We start from the raw sequence: 14,473 nt of genomic DNA on the forward strand, positions 1-14,473 counted from the left end.
ATTTTTCATTTGCACAGCCCACTGTTCCAAAGATCTGTCAAACGCCAGTGGGGTGTTAATACTCATTGTACCCCTTATTAAATTCTTTGAGGGGTGTAGTTTCCAAAATAGGTTCACATGTGGGGGGTCCACTGTTCTGACACCACGGGGGGCTTTATAAACGCACATGGCCCCTGACTTTCATTCCAAACCAATTCTCTCGCCATAAGCTCAATGGCGCTCCTTCTCTTCTGAGCATTGTAGTTCGCCCGCAGAACACTTTACATCCATATATGGGGTATTTCCATACTCAGAAGAAATGGGGTTACACATTTTGGGGGGCATTTTCTCCTATAACCCCTTGTAAAAATGTAAAAGTTAGGGGAAAACCAGCATTTTAGTGAAAAAAATAAAAATTTATTTACACATCCAATTTTAACGAAAAGTCGTCAAACGCCTGTGGGGTGTTAAGGCTCACTGGACCCCTTGTTACGTGCCTTGAGGGGTGTAGTTTCCAAAATGGTATGCCATGTGGGCTTTTCTGCTGTTCTGGCACCATAGGGGCTTCCTAAATGTGACATGCCCCCAAAAAACCATTTCAGCAAAATTCCCTCTCCAAAATCCCATTGTTGCTCCTTCCCTTCTGAGCCCTCTACTGCGCCCGCCGAACATTTGACATACACATATGAGGTATTTCTGTTACGCCTAGCGCTCCGGGTCCCCGCTCCTCCCCGGAGCGCTCACGGCGTCTCTCTCCCCGCAGCGCCCCGGTCAGTCCCGCTGACCGGGAGCGCTGCACTGTCATGGCCGTCGGGGATGCGATTCGCACAGCGGGACGCGCCCGCTCGCGAATCGCATCCCAGGTCACTTACCCGTCCCGGTCCCCTGCTGTCATGTGCTGGCGCGCGCGGCTCCGCTCTCTAGGGCGCGCGCGCGCCAGCTCTCTGCGACTTAAAGGGCCAGCGCACCAATGATTGGTGCCTGGCCCAATTAGCTTAATTGGCTCCCATCTGCTCCCTGCCTTTATCTGACCTCCTCCCATGCACTCCCTTGCCGGATCTTGTTGCCTTGTGCCAGTGAAAGCGTTTAGTGTGTCCAAAGCCTGTGTACCTGAACTTCTGCTACCCATCCTGACTACGAACCTTGCCGCCTGCCCCCGACCTTCTGCTACGTCTGACCTTGCCTCTGCCTAGTCCTTCTGTCCCACGCCTTCTCAGCAGTCAGCGAGGTAGAGCCGTTGCTAGTGGATACGACCTGGTTGCTACTGCCGCAGCAAGACCATCCCGCTTTGCGGCGGGCTCTGGTGAAAACCAGTAGCCTCTTAGAACCGGTCCACTAGCACGGTCCACGCCAATCCCTCGCTGACACAGAGGATCCACTACCTGGAAGCCGAATCGTGACAATTTCCTTACTCGAGAGAAATTGGGTTACAAAGTTTGAAGGGCTTTTTCTCCTTTTACCCCTTGTAAAATTTGAAAAACTGGGTCTACAAGAACATGCGAGTGTAAAAAATTAAGATTTTGAATTTTCTCCTTTACCTTGCTGCTATTCCTGTGAAACACCTAAAAGGTTAACACACTTACTGGATGTCATTTTGAATACTTGGAGGGGTGCAGTTTTTATAATAAGGTCATTTGTGGGGTATTTCTAATATGAAGACCCCTCAAATCGACTTTGAAACTGAACTGGTCCCTGAAAAATTCAAATTTTGAAAATTTTGTGAAAAATTGGAAAATTGCTGCTGAACTTTGAAGCCCTCTGATGTCTTTCAAAAGTAAAAACATGTCAACTTTATGATGCCAACATTAAGTAGACATATTGTATTTGTGAATCAATATATAATTTATTCGGAATATTGATTTTCTTCACAAGCAGAGAGTTTCAAAGTTAGAAAAATGCTACATTTTCATGAAATTTGGGGATTTTTCACCAAGAAAGGATGCAAGTAACGACAAAAATTTACCACTATGTTAAAGTAGAATATGTCACGAAAAAACTATCGGAATCAAAACAATCGGTAAAAGCATCCCAGAGTTATTAATGGTTAAAGTGATAGTGGTCAGAATTGCAAAAAAGGGCTCAGTCCTTAAGGTGAAAAAGGGCTCAGTCCTTAAGGGGTTAAGGCTGTGTTCACACATTAGAATTTCTGTATTGGTATTTTGCACTGAGATTCCCAAGCAGCAGAGTCATATTGAATTCAATGGGATTCTGCTGTGCTCTGCACACGGCAGAATTTCCATGTCAGGTTTCTATCTCTGTTGCACATTCTTTTAAAGACTGACATCTACATAAAGTAAGACAAAGTCTGATTGTAAGATGTCATGTTTTTTCCATTAGCACTGGGAGCCATTCGGTTATTGCTTTGAGGACTTTTAAGATTGTAGGATTGTCTACTAGAGTAGTGTGCTCAAAAAAGCAGAATGCAGGACTTGGCATCTGACATGGTATTACTTCAATTTACGCATACGTTTTGTTCATTTGGAACTGTACAAGTTGTTGCAGAGGATAGATTAGTTAGAGAAGTCAGTATGGGAGACAGTAGCCAGACAGAAATCATAGGGTCCCAAAGCAAAAGTAATTATGAATCCCAACCCCACCGATAGCTCCAACAGATTTATTAATTTAGTTATTAGGTTTATGTTTACCTTAATTTTATAACAGATCTTTTTAGGGGAAGTACTTTCTCTCCCTTTACGCCATGTTAAAGAATCTGGCTTAGGCTAAAAATGAAAAATGCCACAACTGGCCACTGCACCCACCACCAACCACTGCTACCAACTACAGCCACTTCCATCACGGCTGGATGCACGTTTTGAAGCAAGATCAGATCGCGACAAGCAGTATTCTCCGGAGCCGCAGACTAACATTTCGGGCCGGACGCATGTGCAAGCATTAGGAAGAGTGGGTCTTCACATCACAGTACTGCTACCCAGATCACATATCTCCTCTGAAAGCTGCGGGGACCTCACTCTATTTGCCGGCTGGCAGGTGGTGAGTGGTGCAGCGCACCAAATGACTCATATGTTTATTTATGCTTAACCTACCTATCTGATTATATTATAGACTGTCTCCAACGAGTGACTATATATACATTTTTATGCAGGTGTTCTTTCATTGGACTTCATACTGATTTTTATCACCTTTTTACTCTCATCATTCATTGCTAATTCATATGTATGTATCTCGTCTGTAACTGCAGCATGTCCTGTAACTTGAGACTGCAGCTCGGCAGTTTATCTAGGCTGTGGCTTTGCCATTCCATCAGACTACACCATTGTGATACCTTTAAGTATTATATATCAGAAAATCATTTCCATTTAATTCCTCCTTTACATTAGTTGTTTTAGGACACTTCCTCTGCACCACATCAAGATACTTTATTGTTGCAATTTAAACTAAAATGTATTTTGTTATGCCTTAATGCAAAATTGGTACAATAAGACAGGGTAAACTATAGCAATTATTTTCAATAGCAGAAATATTCAATAATAGCTATGTTAAAGCTACAATCTTTATATGTTTAGTGGCTTACCTGCTTCTTCTCTTCTCATCACGGATATCATTTCTATGAGTAAAATAAATAAAAACCTCAAAATTATGACAGGTAGAAAATTCATAACAAACCTAATCTAATACTTACAAGTAGCATCTGTTTGAAATGTGTGATATGATCATTGATATAACGCATAAAAAATGTAAGCATATGGGGCATTTATCAGAGTCAGTGCAGATGCACTGATGCTATACACAGGTTTTGATAATGTAGTTGGAGTGTACATGCACTAAATTTATTAAATGGTGCAGGACATATGATAAATGGTACTAGTACACATTTTTTTTATTCACTAAATAATAAAATATATAGTTTTCAAAGGTATTTAAAGTATGTAAAAGACCTAAAGTAATTACCAGGGAAATACTGTTTCATGTTGTGATGAAATTGTCATCACTGCATCTACCTTTTGGCTGCATGATCATGTGTATATCCAACAAAACTCGGTTGTGCTATGAAGAAAGCAAAAAGATATAGGAAACTCCTGACGGGCCCTGATGGACATACTGCCACTCAGTGGGGCTCTAGATCGGCTGGTACAAATTATAACTGCCAATTATTCCCCCCAAAAAACAAGTCCCTACACCACTCCACTGGCATAAAAATAAGAAAATTGTACTTCACAGAATAACAAATCACTTATTTTTAGAATCAAAATGATTTTGCAAAAGAAGTAAAACATAAAGAAAAATATATATGAATTTTTTATTGCCACAACTGTACTGACTTGCAGAATAAAGGTAATATGTTTGTAAAATTTAAAACCTCAGAAACAATATGGAATTTCAGTTTTTTTCCATCCACCCAGAAAGAGTTAGTAAAGGTTAATCGATAAGTAACCAAAGAAAAGTTTTGTAAACTGAATGACTGAACACAACTTGAAATCCCGCGCATCAAATCTGCGCAGAATACTGTATGTGTGAATACACCCTTAAGCTCTTAGATTCTGTCTCTTTGAGTTTGCGACATGTGGCACCAACTGACACATTGGCAAAGAGGAGGTATCGCCCAAATTTATTGTACTGACTTGATCCTATTTCTGATGTTCATGTGGCTAAAAACATTTTCTTGCAAGTTTGCATAATCTTATGGCTTGGTGTTGCAATTTTAATGTTAAGGAAAGTTGTATCTATCATAACACTTTTTTGACATACACAATAGTACTGAAAGTCCACAAGTCCCATTACATTTCTTCTTGGTGAGTTAATGAGCTATGTCACATGTAACTGTAAATCATTTTTTATTTATTTATTTTTTCATCATGTGAGAGTGTGTGTGTGTGTGTGTGAGGGGGGATTAACCCCTTGCTGCCTAGCCAAAACGATCAATGGCAGCATAGGCAATTAACCTGTTAAGGACCCAGGGCGTACCTGTAAGTCATAGCGGGTTGGGCCTGGGCTCTAACAACCCGGACCCATGGCTAATAGCGCGCGGTTTGATCGCGGTGCCGTGCGCTATTAGCCCTTTAGACGCAGCGTTCAAAGTTGAACACCGCGTCTAAAATGAAAGTGAAACCATGCCGGTTAGCTCAGTGAGCTGTTCGGGATCGCGCGGCATTCCGAACAGCTTATATGACAGTCGGAGGATCCCTACCTGCCTCCTCGCTGTCCGATCGCCGAATGACTGCTCAGTGCCTGAGATCCAGGCATGAGCAGTCAAGCGTCAGAATCATCGATCAGTGGTTTCTTATGAGAAACCAGTGATCAATGTAAAAGCTCAGTGTGTGCAGTGTTATAGGTCCCTATGGGAGCTATAACACTGCAAAAAAAAAAGTGGAAAAAAAAGTGAATAAAGATCATTTAACCCTCCCCTAATAAAAGTTTGAATCACCCCCCTTTTCCCATAAAAAAAACTGTGTAGATAAAAATAAAAATAAACATATGTGGTATCGCCGCGTGTGGAAATGTCCGAATTATAAAAATATATAGTTAATTAAACCGCACGGTCAATAGCGTACACGCAAAAAAAATTCCAAAGTCCAAAATAGTGCATTTTTGGTCACTTTTTAGGTCATGAAAAAAATGAATAAAAATCGCTCAATAAGTCCGATCAATACAAAGCGCAAAAAATGAGCCCTCATACCGCCCCATATGCAGAAAAATAAAAAAGTTATAGGGGTCAGAAGATGACAATTTTAAACTTATAAATTTTCCTGCATGTAGTTTTGATTTTTTCCAGAAGTACGACAAAATCAAACCTACATAAGTAGGGTATTATTTTAACCGTTTGGACCTACAGAATAAAGAGAATGTGTCTTTTTTCCAAAAATGTACTGTGTAGAAACGGAAGCCCCCAAAAGTTACAAAATGGCGTTTTTTTTTTTCAATTTTGTCTCACAATGATTTGTTTTTCCATCTCGCCATAGATTTTTTGTTAAAATGACTGACGTAATTACAAAGTAGAATTGGTGGCGCAATAAATAAGCGATCATATGGATTTTTAGGTGAAACATTGAAAGAGTTATGATTTTTTAAAGGTAAGGAGGAAAAAAACAAAATGCAAAAACGGAAAAACCCTGGGTCCTTAAGGGGTTAAAGTGACAACTGTGTTCAGCACATGTCAAGTTTAAAAAAATGAATCTTCTAACTTGAAATATACATTGAGATGTTTGCTTCCCATGTAAATATAAAATCACTGCACTTACTATTCATTTTGATGATGTTGAACCTAACTTATTGTGTTGTCAAAAGTAAAAAGTCTTCACAAATATATTTAGATGGATAAAGTCAAAAACACATGCTCTTCTGTCAGACATGTACAGGACAATATATACTGTTATAACTGATTACCCTTCTCCTAAGACAAAACATTGACATTCTTCTTATCATTAAATGAAATCCGTTACTTCCTTTTTTACAGTAAAGTAAATGTAAATATTCTATTCACAATCTTATCTGTCTAAGACTATTTTGAACAAGTCTACTTTCTGTCTTGTTGATAGAAGTTTTGAGTTTGTCCTGGAGCTTTTGTGTTAGATTAGTAGCAACTAGATCTTCCTTTTTTTTTGGTCAATTTCAATAGTTATTAGAAAACATCTACTTTTACTGTTTTTTTTCTATTGGTAATAAGCAAAATAAGTGAATTCAGACTAGCAATATTATATATTTCTAAGCTTCTTATCATTTATGCTTTTGCATCCAGAAATTTGAAGCATGCAAAAGAGGGCCCCATCCAAATGGGCCCACTATTATGATGGGCTTTGCTACCTAGGACAGAATGGCATGATGATTGTTTCTCTTTAAGCAATTTCCATAACTTTTTTGCAGCTTCACCTAAAGAGGGGAATCCTTTAGGAATTCTTGCCACCCAATAGCAAAGGTAATGGGACCCATTAAGGCAAAAAAAATAATAATAATTCCAGTGTTTCCATAACATTCAATAACTATAAATGTGTCTACCAATGTACACCTTTACTTTAATGTCCAGTGTTGTCTGAAAAATATTTTTAATCAAGGCATATGGCCGTATTACAGATTTTTGTTGTAAGGATCTGCAATATGGAGGGCAAAACCCGCTATTGTACTTTCAATGTTGTAGACAAGCACAGAGTTTTTCTTTTACTTATGAAGCCATAACATTATCTATAACATTAAATTACATTGTGAGTCTTTGTTCTTACATCATATTTCCTTTTTTTTTTTTAAGTTGTTATTTTGTCAACAGCCAAAAATCATCTTCCTTTTTTCAATTCAGTGGAGCTTAACCTCTTCAGGACATAGGGCGTATGGATACGCCCTGAATCCCGAGTCCTTAAGCACTGAGCGGGTGCGGGAAGACGACCCCCGGTGCTGGGGACCCCGATCCCCGGCGTCCCTGTTGGGATCGGGGCCCCAGGAGCAGCTGCGGCGGCGGGACTGACCTGCAGCGTCTGGATCGTTGGAGGTGAGTGACAGCCTCCTGCTGTTGCTTAGCAACAGCTCCCAGCATGCAAAAAGGGCATGCTGGGAGCTGTAGTTATGCAACAGCAGGAGGCAGACCACCACAACTCCCAGCATTCCCTTATGGGCATGCTGGGACTTATGGTTTTGCAACAGCTGGAGGCACATTCTTTCTATGGAAAAGTGTACCTTCAGCTGTTGTATAACTACAACTCCCAGCTTGCACAAACAGCTAAAGTGCATGCTGGGAGTTGTAGTGGTACATCTGCTGGTTGCATAACTACAACTCCCAGCATGCCCGTTGGCTGTCGGTGACTGCTGAGAGTTGTAGTTTTGCATCACCTGAAGGCACACTGGTTGTGAAACTCAGAGTTTTTTTTTACCTAACTCAGTGTTTCACGACCGGTGTGCCTCCAGCTGTTGCAAACTACAACTCTCAGCAGTCACCGTACACCATGCACCGTACATGCTGGGAGTTGTAGTTTTGCAACAGCTGGAGGCACACTGGTTGTGAAACACTGAGTTAGGTCACAAACTCAGTGATACATAACCAGTGTGCCTACAGTTGTTGCAAAACTGCAACTCTCAGCAGTCACCGACAGCCAACGGGCATGCTGGGAGTTGTAGTTATGCAACAGCTGGATGTCCCCCCCCCAATGTGAACATACAGGGTACACTCACATGGGCGGAGGATTACAGTAAGTATCTGACTGCAAATTTGAGCTGCCGCAAACTTTCTGCTGCAGCTCAAATTGCCAGCGAGAAACTACTGTGAACCCCCGCCCGTGCGACTGTACCCTAAAAACACTACACTACACTAACACAAAAAATAAAATAAAAAGTAAAAAAACACTACATAAACACATACCCCTACACAGCCCCCCTCCCCTCCCCAATAAAAATGAAAAACGTCTGGTACGCCACTGTTTCCAGAACGGAGCCTCCAGCTGTTGCAAAACAACTCCCAGTATTGTCGGACAGCCGTTGACTGTCCAGGCATGCTGGGAGTTTTGAAACAGCTGGAGGCACCCTGTTTGGGAATCACTGGCGTAGAATACCCCTATGTCCACCCCTATGCAATCCCTAATTTAGGCCTCAAATGCGCATGGCGCTCTCACTTTGGAGCCCTGTCGTATTTCAAGGCAACAGTTTAGGGTCACATATGGGGTATCGCCGTACTCGGGAGAATTTGTGTTACAAATTTTGGGGGGTATTTTCTGCTTTTACCCTTTTAAAAATGTAAAATTTTTGGGAAAACAAGCATTTTAGGTAAAAAAAAAATTTTTTTTACATATGCAAAAGTCGTGAAACACCTGTGGGGTATAAAGGTTCACTTAACCCCTTGTTACGTTCCCCGAGGGGTCTAGTTTCCAAAATGGTATGCCATGTGGGTTTTTTTTGCTATCCTGGCACCATAGGGGCTTCCTAAATGCGGCATGCCCCCAGAGCAAAATTTGCGTTCAAAAAGCCAAATGTGACTCCTTCTCTTCTGAGACCTGTAGTGCGCCAGCAGAGCACTTTTCACCCCCATATGGGGTGTTTTATGAATCGGGAGAAATTGGGCTTCAAATTTTTAGGGGTATTTTCTGCTATTACCCTTTTTAAAAATAAAATTTTTTTGGGAAAACAAGCATTTTAGGTAAAATTTTTTTTTTTTTTTTTACATTTGCAAAAGTCGTGAAACACCTGTGGGGTATTAAGGTTCACTTTATCCCATGTTACATTCCCCGAGGGGTCTAGTTTCCAAAATGGTATGCCATGTGGTTTTTTTTTGCTGTTCTGGCACCATAAGGGCTTCCTAAACGTAACATGCCCCCCAAAAACCATTTCAGAAAAACGTACTCTCCAAAATCCCCTTGTCGCTCCTTCCCTTCTGAGCCCTCTACTGCGCCCGCCGAACACTTTACATAGACATATGAGGTATGTGCTTACTCGAGAGAAATTGAGCTACAAATACAAGTAAAAATTTTGTCCTTTTACCCCTTGTAAAAATTCAAAAATTGGGTCTACAAGAACATGTGAGTGTAAAAAATGAAGATTGTGAATTTTCTCCTTCACTTTGCTGCTATTCGTGTGAAACACCTAAAGGGTTAAAATGCTGACTGAATGTCATTTTGAATACTTTGGGGGGTGTAGTTTTTATAATGGGGTCATTTATGGGGTATTTCTAATATGAAGACCCTTCAAATCCACTTCAAACCTGAACTGGTCCCTGAAAAATACTGAGTTTGAAAATTTTGTGAAAAATCGGAAAATTGCTGCTGACCGTTGAAGCCCTCTGGTGTCTTTCAAAAGTAAAAACACGTCAATTTTATGATGCAAACATAAAGTAGACATATTGTATATGTGAACCAAAAAAATATGTATTCGTAATATCAATTTTCCTTACAAGCAGAAAGCTTCAAAGTTAGAAAAATGCAAAATTTTCAAATTTTTCATCAAATTTACGGATTTTTCACCAAGAAAGGATGCAAGTATCGACAAAAATTTACCACTATGTTAAAGTAGAATATGTCACGAAAAAACAATCTCGGAATCAGAATGATAACTAAAAGCATTCCAGAGTTATTAATGTTTAAAGTGACAGTGGTCAGATGTGCAAAAAACGCTCCGGTCCTTAAGGCCAAAATGGGCTCCGTCCTGAAGGGGTTAATGGAAAATGTCTTGTAATGCTCACTTACTATTGTTGTAAGTTTTTTTCCTGTTAGGATTTTATCTGAATATGCGTTTTGTTTTTTTACCAGATATATTAATTTGGTGCATGTCTCCACAAAATTGCTTCCCAATTGGGTTTAACTCCTTAAGGACTCAGCCCATTATGGCCTCAAGGATTTAGGAAATTTTCATTTTTTCATTTACTTTTGCATTTTAAAATCCATAACTCTTATATTTTTCTACCTACAGACCTATATGAGGGCTTGTTTTTTTACACGACCATTTGTACTTTGTAATGACACCTTTTATTTTAGCATAAAATGTACCGTAAAACAAAAAAAATATTATATGTGGGCAGAAATGTATAAAAAAAAACAGCAATTTTGCTAATTTTGGTGGGTTTGGTTTTTACACGCAGTGCACTTTATGGTTAAAATATCTTTATCCTGTAGGTCAATGTAATTAAAACAAAACCCAATTTATATAGTTTTTCTTTTATTGTACTACTTAAAAAAATGCAAATTTTATTTAACAAAATTGGTATGCATAAAATTGTCTGTAACGGCTGGTGGTGTGGATCCACTATACCTGTTGTGGACGATGGCCATACCAGGGAGCGGAGTCTAAGGAGCCACTAGTTTTCACCACAGCCCGCCGCAAAGCAGGATGGACTTGCTGCGACAGGCGGCTCCCAGGTCGTTACCCCTGGCACAACTTGTCCGTAAAGGCTGCTGAGGAGATATGTGGCACAGAAGGAATGAGACTGAGTCGTAAAGAGGGACAGGCAGGAGGTCAGGACTGGCAGAACTGTAGCAAGAGGTCAGAGGGCAGACGGCACAGGAGCAAGGTCAGAATATGTAGCAATGGGGTCAGATACATCTCAAGGCCAGACACAAAGAGAATGCTTTCTCTTAGGCTGAATGGCACAAAGATCCGGCAGGGGTCAAGAGGAAGGGAGGGGTTAAATAACATCAGAACCAGACAAGAACCAATCAATGGTGCGCTGGCCCTTTAACAGGGACAGAGACGTGGGGAGGTAAGTGACGGCCCAGTGTTCGCATGCGGGTGCATCCCGCAATGCGAACCGCAGCAGAGCCAGCACAGGAGGACGAGGCAGGAGTGCACTCGCAGCCAGTGCGTCTGGCTGCAGCACTACTCGTAACAGCACCCCCCTTAGGTCTCCCCCTCTTTTTGCGCTGCAGAAACCTCAGCACCAGGTCCCGATCTAGGATGTTCTCGTCAGGTTCCCAGGAACCAAAACCCTTCCTCGGGACCAAAACCCTTCCAATCCACCAAGAAGTACCATTTCCCCCTGATGGTCTTGGTGGCAAGAATCTCCTTAACCTCAAAAACATCGGCAGCGCCAAACACGGGAGTAGGAGAGACTTCACCCTGGGAGAAACAGTTGAGGACCAGTGGTTTGAGGAGAGAGACAAGGAAGGAATTTGGAATGCGTAAAGAAGGAGGCAGACAGAGCTTATAAGAGACCGGATTGACTTGACGTAAAATCCTAAAAGGACCGAGGAACTGAGGACCAGGTTTTTAGCTGGGGATCTTCAGTCGAAAGTATTTGGCAGACAGCCAAACTTTATCACCAGGAGAGAAGATTGGAGGAGGTCTTCTCTTGTCTGAGTGAGACTTCATAAGGGTAGAGGCCTGTACCAAGGACTGTCGAGTCTCCTGTCAAATACTCATGAAATCCTGGATCTGGTCATCCACAGCAGGTACCCCAGAAGAAGCAGGTAGAGGAAGAGGAGGGCGAGGATGGTGGCAATAGACAATGAAGAATGGAGATCTTTTAGTAGCCTCAGAGTCCCGGTGATTATAAGAAAACTCAGCCCACGGCAACAAATTGGCCCAATTGTTCTGACGGAGGTAGTCACCCAGAATTTGGTTCACTATCTCTACCTGGACATTGGTCTGCGGGGGATAAGCAGAAGAAAAGTCCAACTTGACTTTGAGGTGTGAACAGAGCGCCCGCCAGAATTTGGAGACAAATTGTATCGGTCAGAAACAATGTGTAACGGAAAACCATGTAAATGAAAAATATGCCTGAAGAATTGATTCGCCAGCTGAGGAGCAGAGGGAAGTCCAGGCAAAGGAACAAAAAGGGACATTTTGGAGAAATGATCTGTGACAACCCAGATGACTATGTTGTTATAGGAGGATGGTAGGTCAGTCATGAAGTCCATGGCAATGTGTGTCCAAGGGCACTCTGGAATAGGTCTGCCGGCTTAAGACGTGGAGTCTTGTCTCTGGCACAAGTAGTGCAGGAACGGACAAAATCAGAAACATCGCGTTCCAAGTTCGGCCACCAATAATGACGAGAGATGAGCTGAGTAGACTTTTGAATTCTGGGGGGCCCGGCCAATAGAGAAGAATGTCCCCAATTCAAAGCCTTCATTCTAAGGGGGATGGTACAAAAGACTTCCCAGGTGGAACTTGCTGTAGGTCAAAAAGTGCAACAGAGACCAAATGTTCAGGAGGCACTATGTACCGAGGGGAGGAGTCCAGACCCACCACACCAGAAGCCCTGGAGAGAGCATTGCATATTGTTATCCGTGGGTCGAAAATGGATTAGAAAATTGAATCTGGAGAAGAAAAGAGACCACCTGGCCTGCCGGGGATTCAGACACTGAGCAGACTGAAGGTACAAAAGGATGAGTAGAGCCTTCGACTAGGTGATGCCATTCTTCCAAGGTGAGCTTAATGGCCAATAGTTCATCATCTCCAATGGAATAATTCCTCTCGACAGGCGAAAAGGTCTTGGAGAAAAAAAAACACAAGTCACGGTTTTACCCCTGGAAGACTTTTGGGTCAGAATAGCTCTACCTCCTACCGAAGAGGCATCTACTTCAAGGAAGAAGGGTTTTTCTGAGTCCGGTCTCGATAAAACTGGAGCAGAGGTAAACTCCGATTTCAATCAGGAGAAGGCTTCTTCAGTCTCAAGAGCCACAATCAGAGCAACCAAGGAGGAAAAGTGTGGAATAAAATGTCAATAATAAGTGGCAAACCCTAGAAAGCGTTGTATAGCCCGCAGGCCAGTAGGTCGAGGCCAGTTAAGAACCGAAGACAACTTATCAGGGTTCATCTGGAGGCCTTGATTGGAGACTATACAGTCATGGCCGTAAATGTTGGCACCCCTGAATTTTTTCTAGAAAATAAAGTATTTCTCACAGAAAAGGATTGCAGTAACTCGTTTTGCTAAACGCATGTTAATTCCCTTTGTGTGTATTGGAACTAAACCAAAAAAGGGAGAAAAAAGCAAATTGGGCATAATGTCACACCAACTCCAAAAATGGGCTGGACAAAATTATTGGCACCCTTAACTTAATATTTGGTTGCACACCCTTTGGAAAAGGAATAACTGAAATCAGTCTCCAGGTCTCTCTTATTGGAAGGGCGACTTTTCCCAACAGCAATTTTAAGATCTCTCCACAGGTGTTCAAAGGGATTTAGATCTGGACTCATTGCTGGCCACTTCAGAACTCTCAAGAGCTTTGTTGCCATCCATTTCTGGGTGCTTTTTGATGTATGTTTGGGTTCATTGTCCTGCTGGAAGACCCAAGATCTCGGACGCATACCCAGCTTTGTGACACTGGGCTGTACAGTGCGTCCCAAAATCCATTGGTAATTGTCAGATTTCATTATTTCAGATTTGCACACATTCAAGGCAGCAAAACAACCCCAAAACATCATTGAACCTCCACCATATTTCACTGTAGGTACTGTGTTCTTTTCTTTGTAGGCCTCATTCAGTTTTCAGTAAACAGTAGAGTGATGTGCTTTACCAAAAAGCTCTGTCTTGGTCTCATCTGTCCACAAGACGTTTTCCCATAAGGATTTTGACTTACTCTAAGTTATGTCTCTGTGTCAGCAGTGGGGTCCTCCCGGGTCTCCTGCCATAGCGTTTAATTTCATTTAAATGTCGACAGATAGTTTGCGCTAACACTAATGCTCCCTGAGCCTGCAGGACAGCTTGGAATATCTTTGGAACTTGTATGAGGCTGCTTATCCATCATCCGGACTATCCTGCATTGACACCTTTCATAAATTTTTCTCTTCAGTCCACGCCCAGGGAGATTAGCTACAGTGCCATGGTTTGCAAACTTCTTGATAATGTTGTGCACTGTGGACAAAGGCAAATCTAGATCTCTGGAGATGGATTTGGCACCCCACATCAAAAAGTTCTGAAATCAAAGTTAAGGGGTATCGATTCTTGACAGTGATTTTATTAAGTACCCGGTAATCAATACAAGGGCTGAGAGCCGTCCTTCTTTTCCACAAAGAAGAATCCAGCACTGGCAGGGGAGGAGGATTTCTGGATATAACCCTTCTGGAGATTCTCCTTGATGTATTGAGCCCTGTATTGATCAGGTCGCGGGGGTTAGATAAGCCCCTCTGACCT

The 14,473-nt window shown here is 41.9% G+C and overlaps 1 protein-coding gene across 1 annotated transcript in view; it reads right to left on the reverse strand.

Moving 5' to 3' along the window:
* SSC4D (scavenger receptor cysteine rich family member with 4 domains) overlaps positions 1-14,473 on the reverse strand; it is a 104,345-nt gene that overhangs the window by 62,878 nt on the left and 26,994 nt on the right. The window contains exon 3 of the mRNA XM_056556788.1: positions 3,512-3,544. Within this exon, the coding sequence (XP_056412763.1) occupies positions 3,512-3,544 (33 nt within the window). The remainder of the gene's footprint in view (positions 1-3,511; positions 3,545-14,473) is intronic.

Source organism: Hyla sarda, chromosome 2 (genome assembly GCF_029499605.1).
Source record: "Hyla sarda isolate aHylSar1 chromosome 2, aHylSar1.hap1, whole genome shotgun sequence".
In the NCBI taxonomy this organism is placed as follows: domain Eukaryota; kingdom Metazoa; phylum Chordata; class Amphibia; order Anura; family Hylidae; genus Hyla; species Hyla sarda.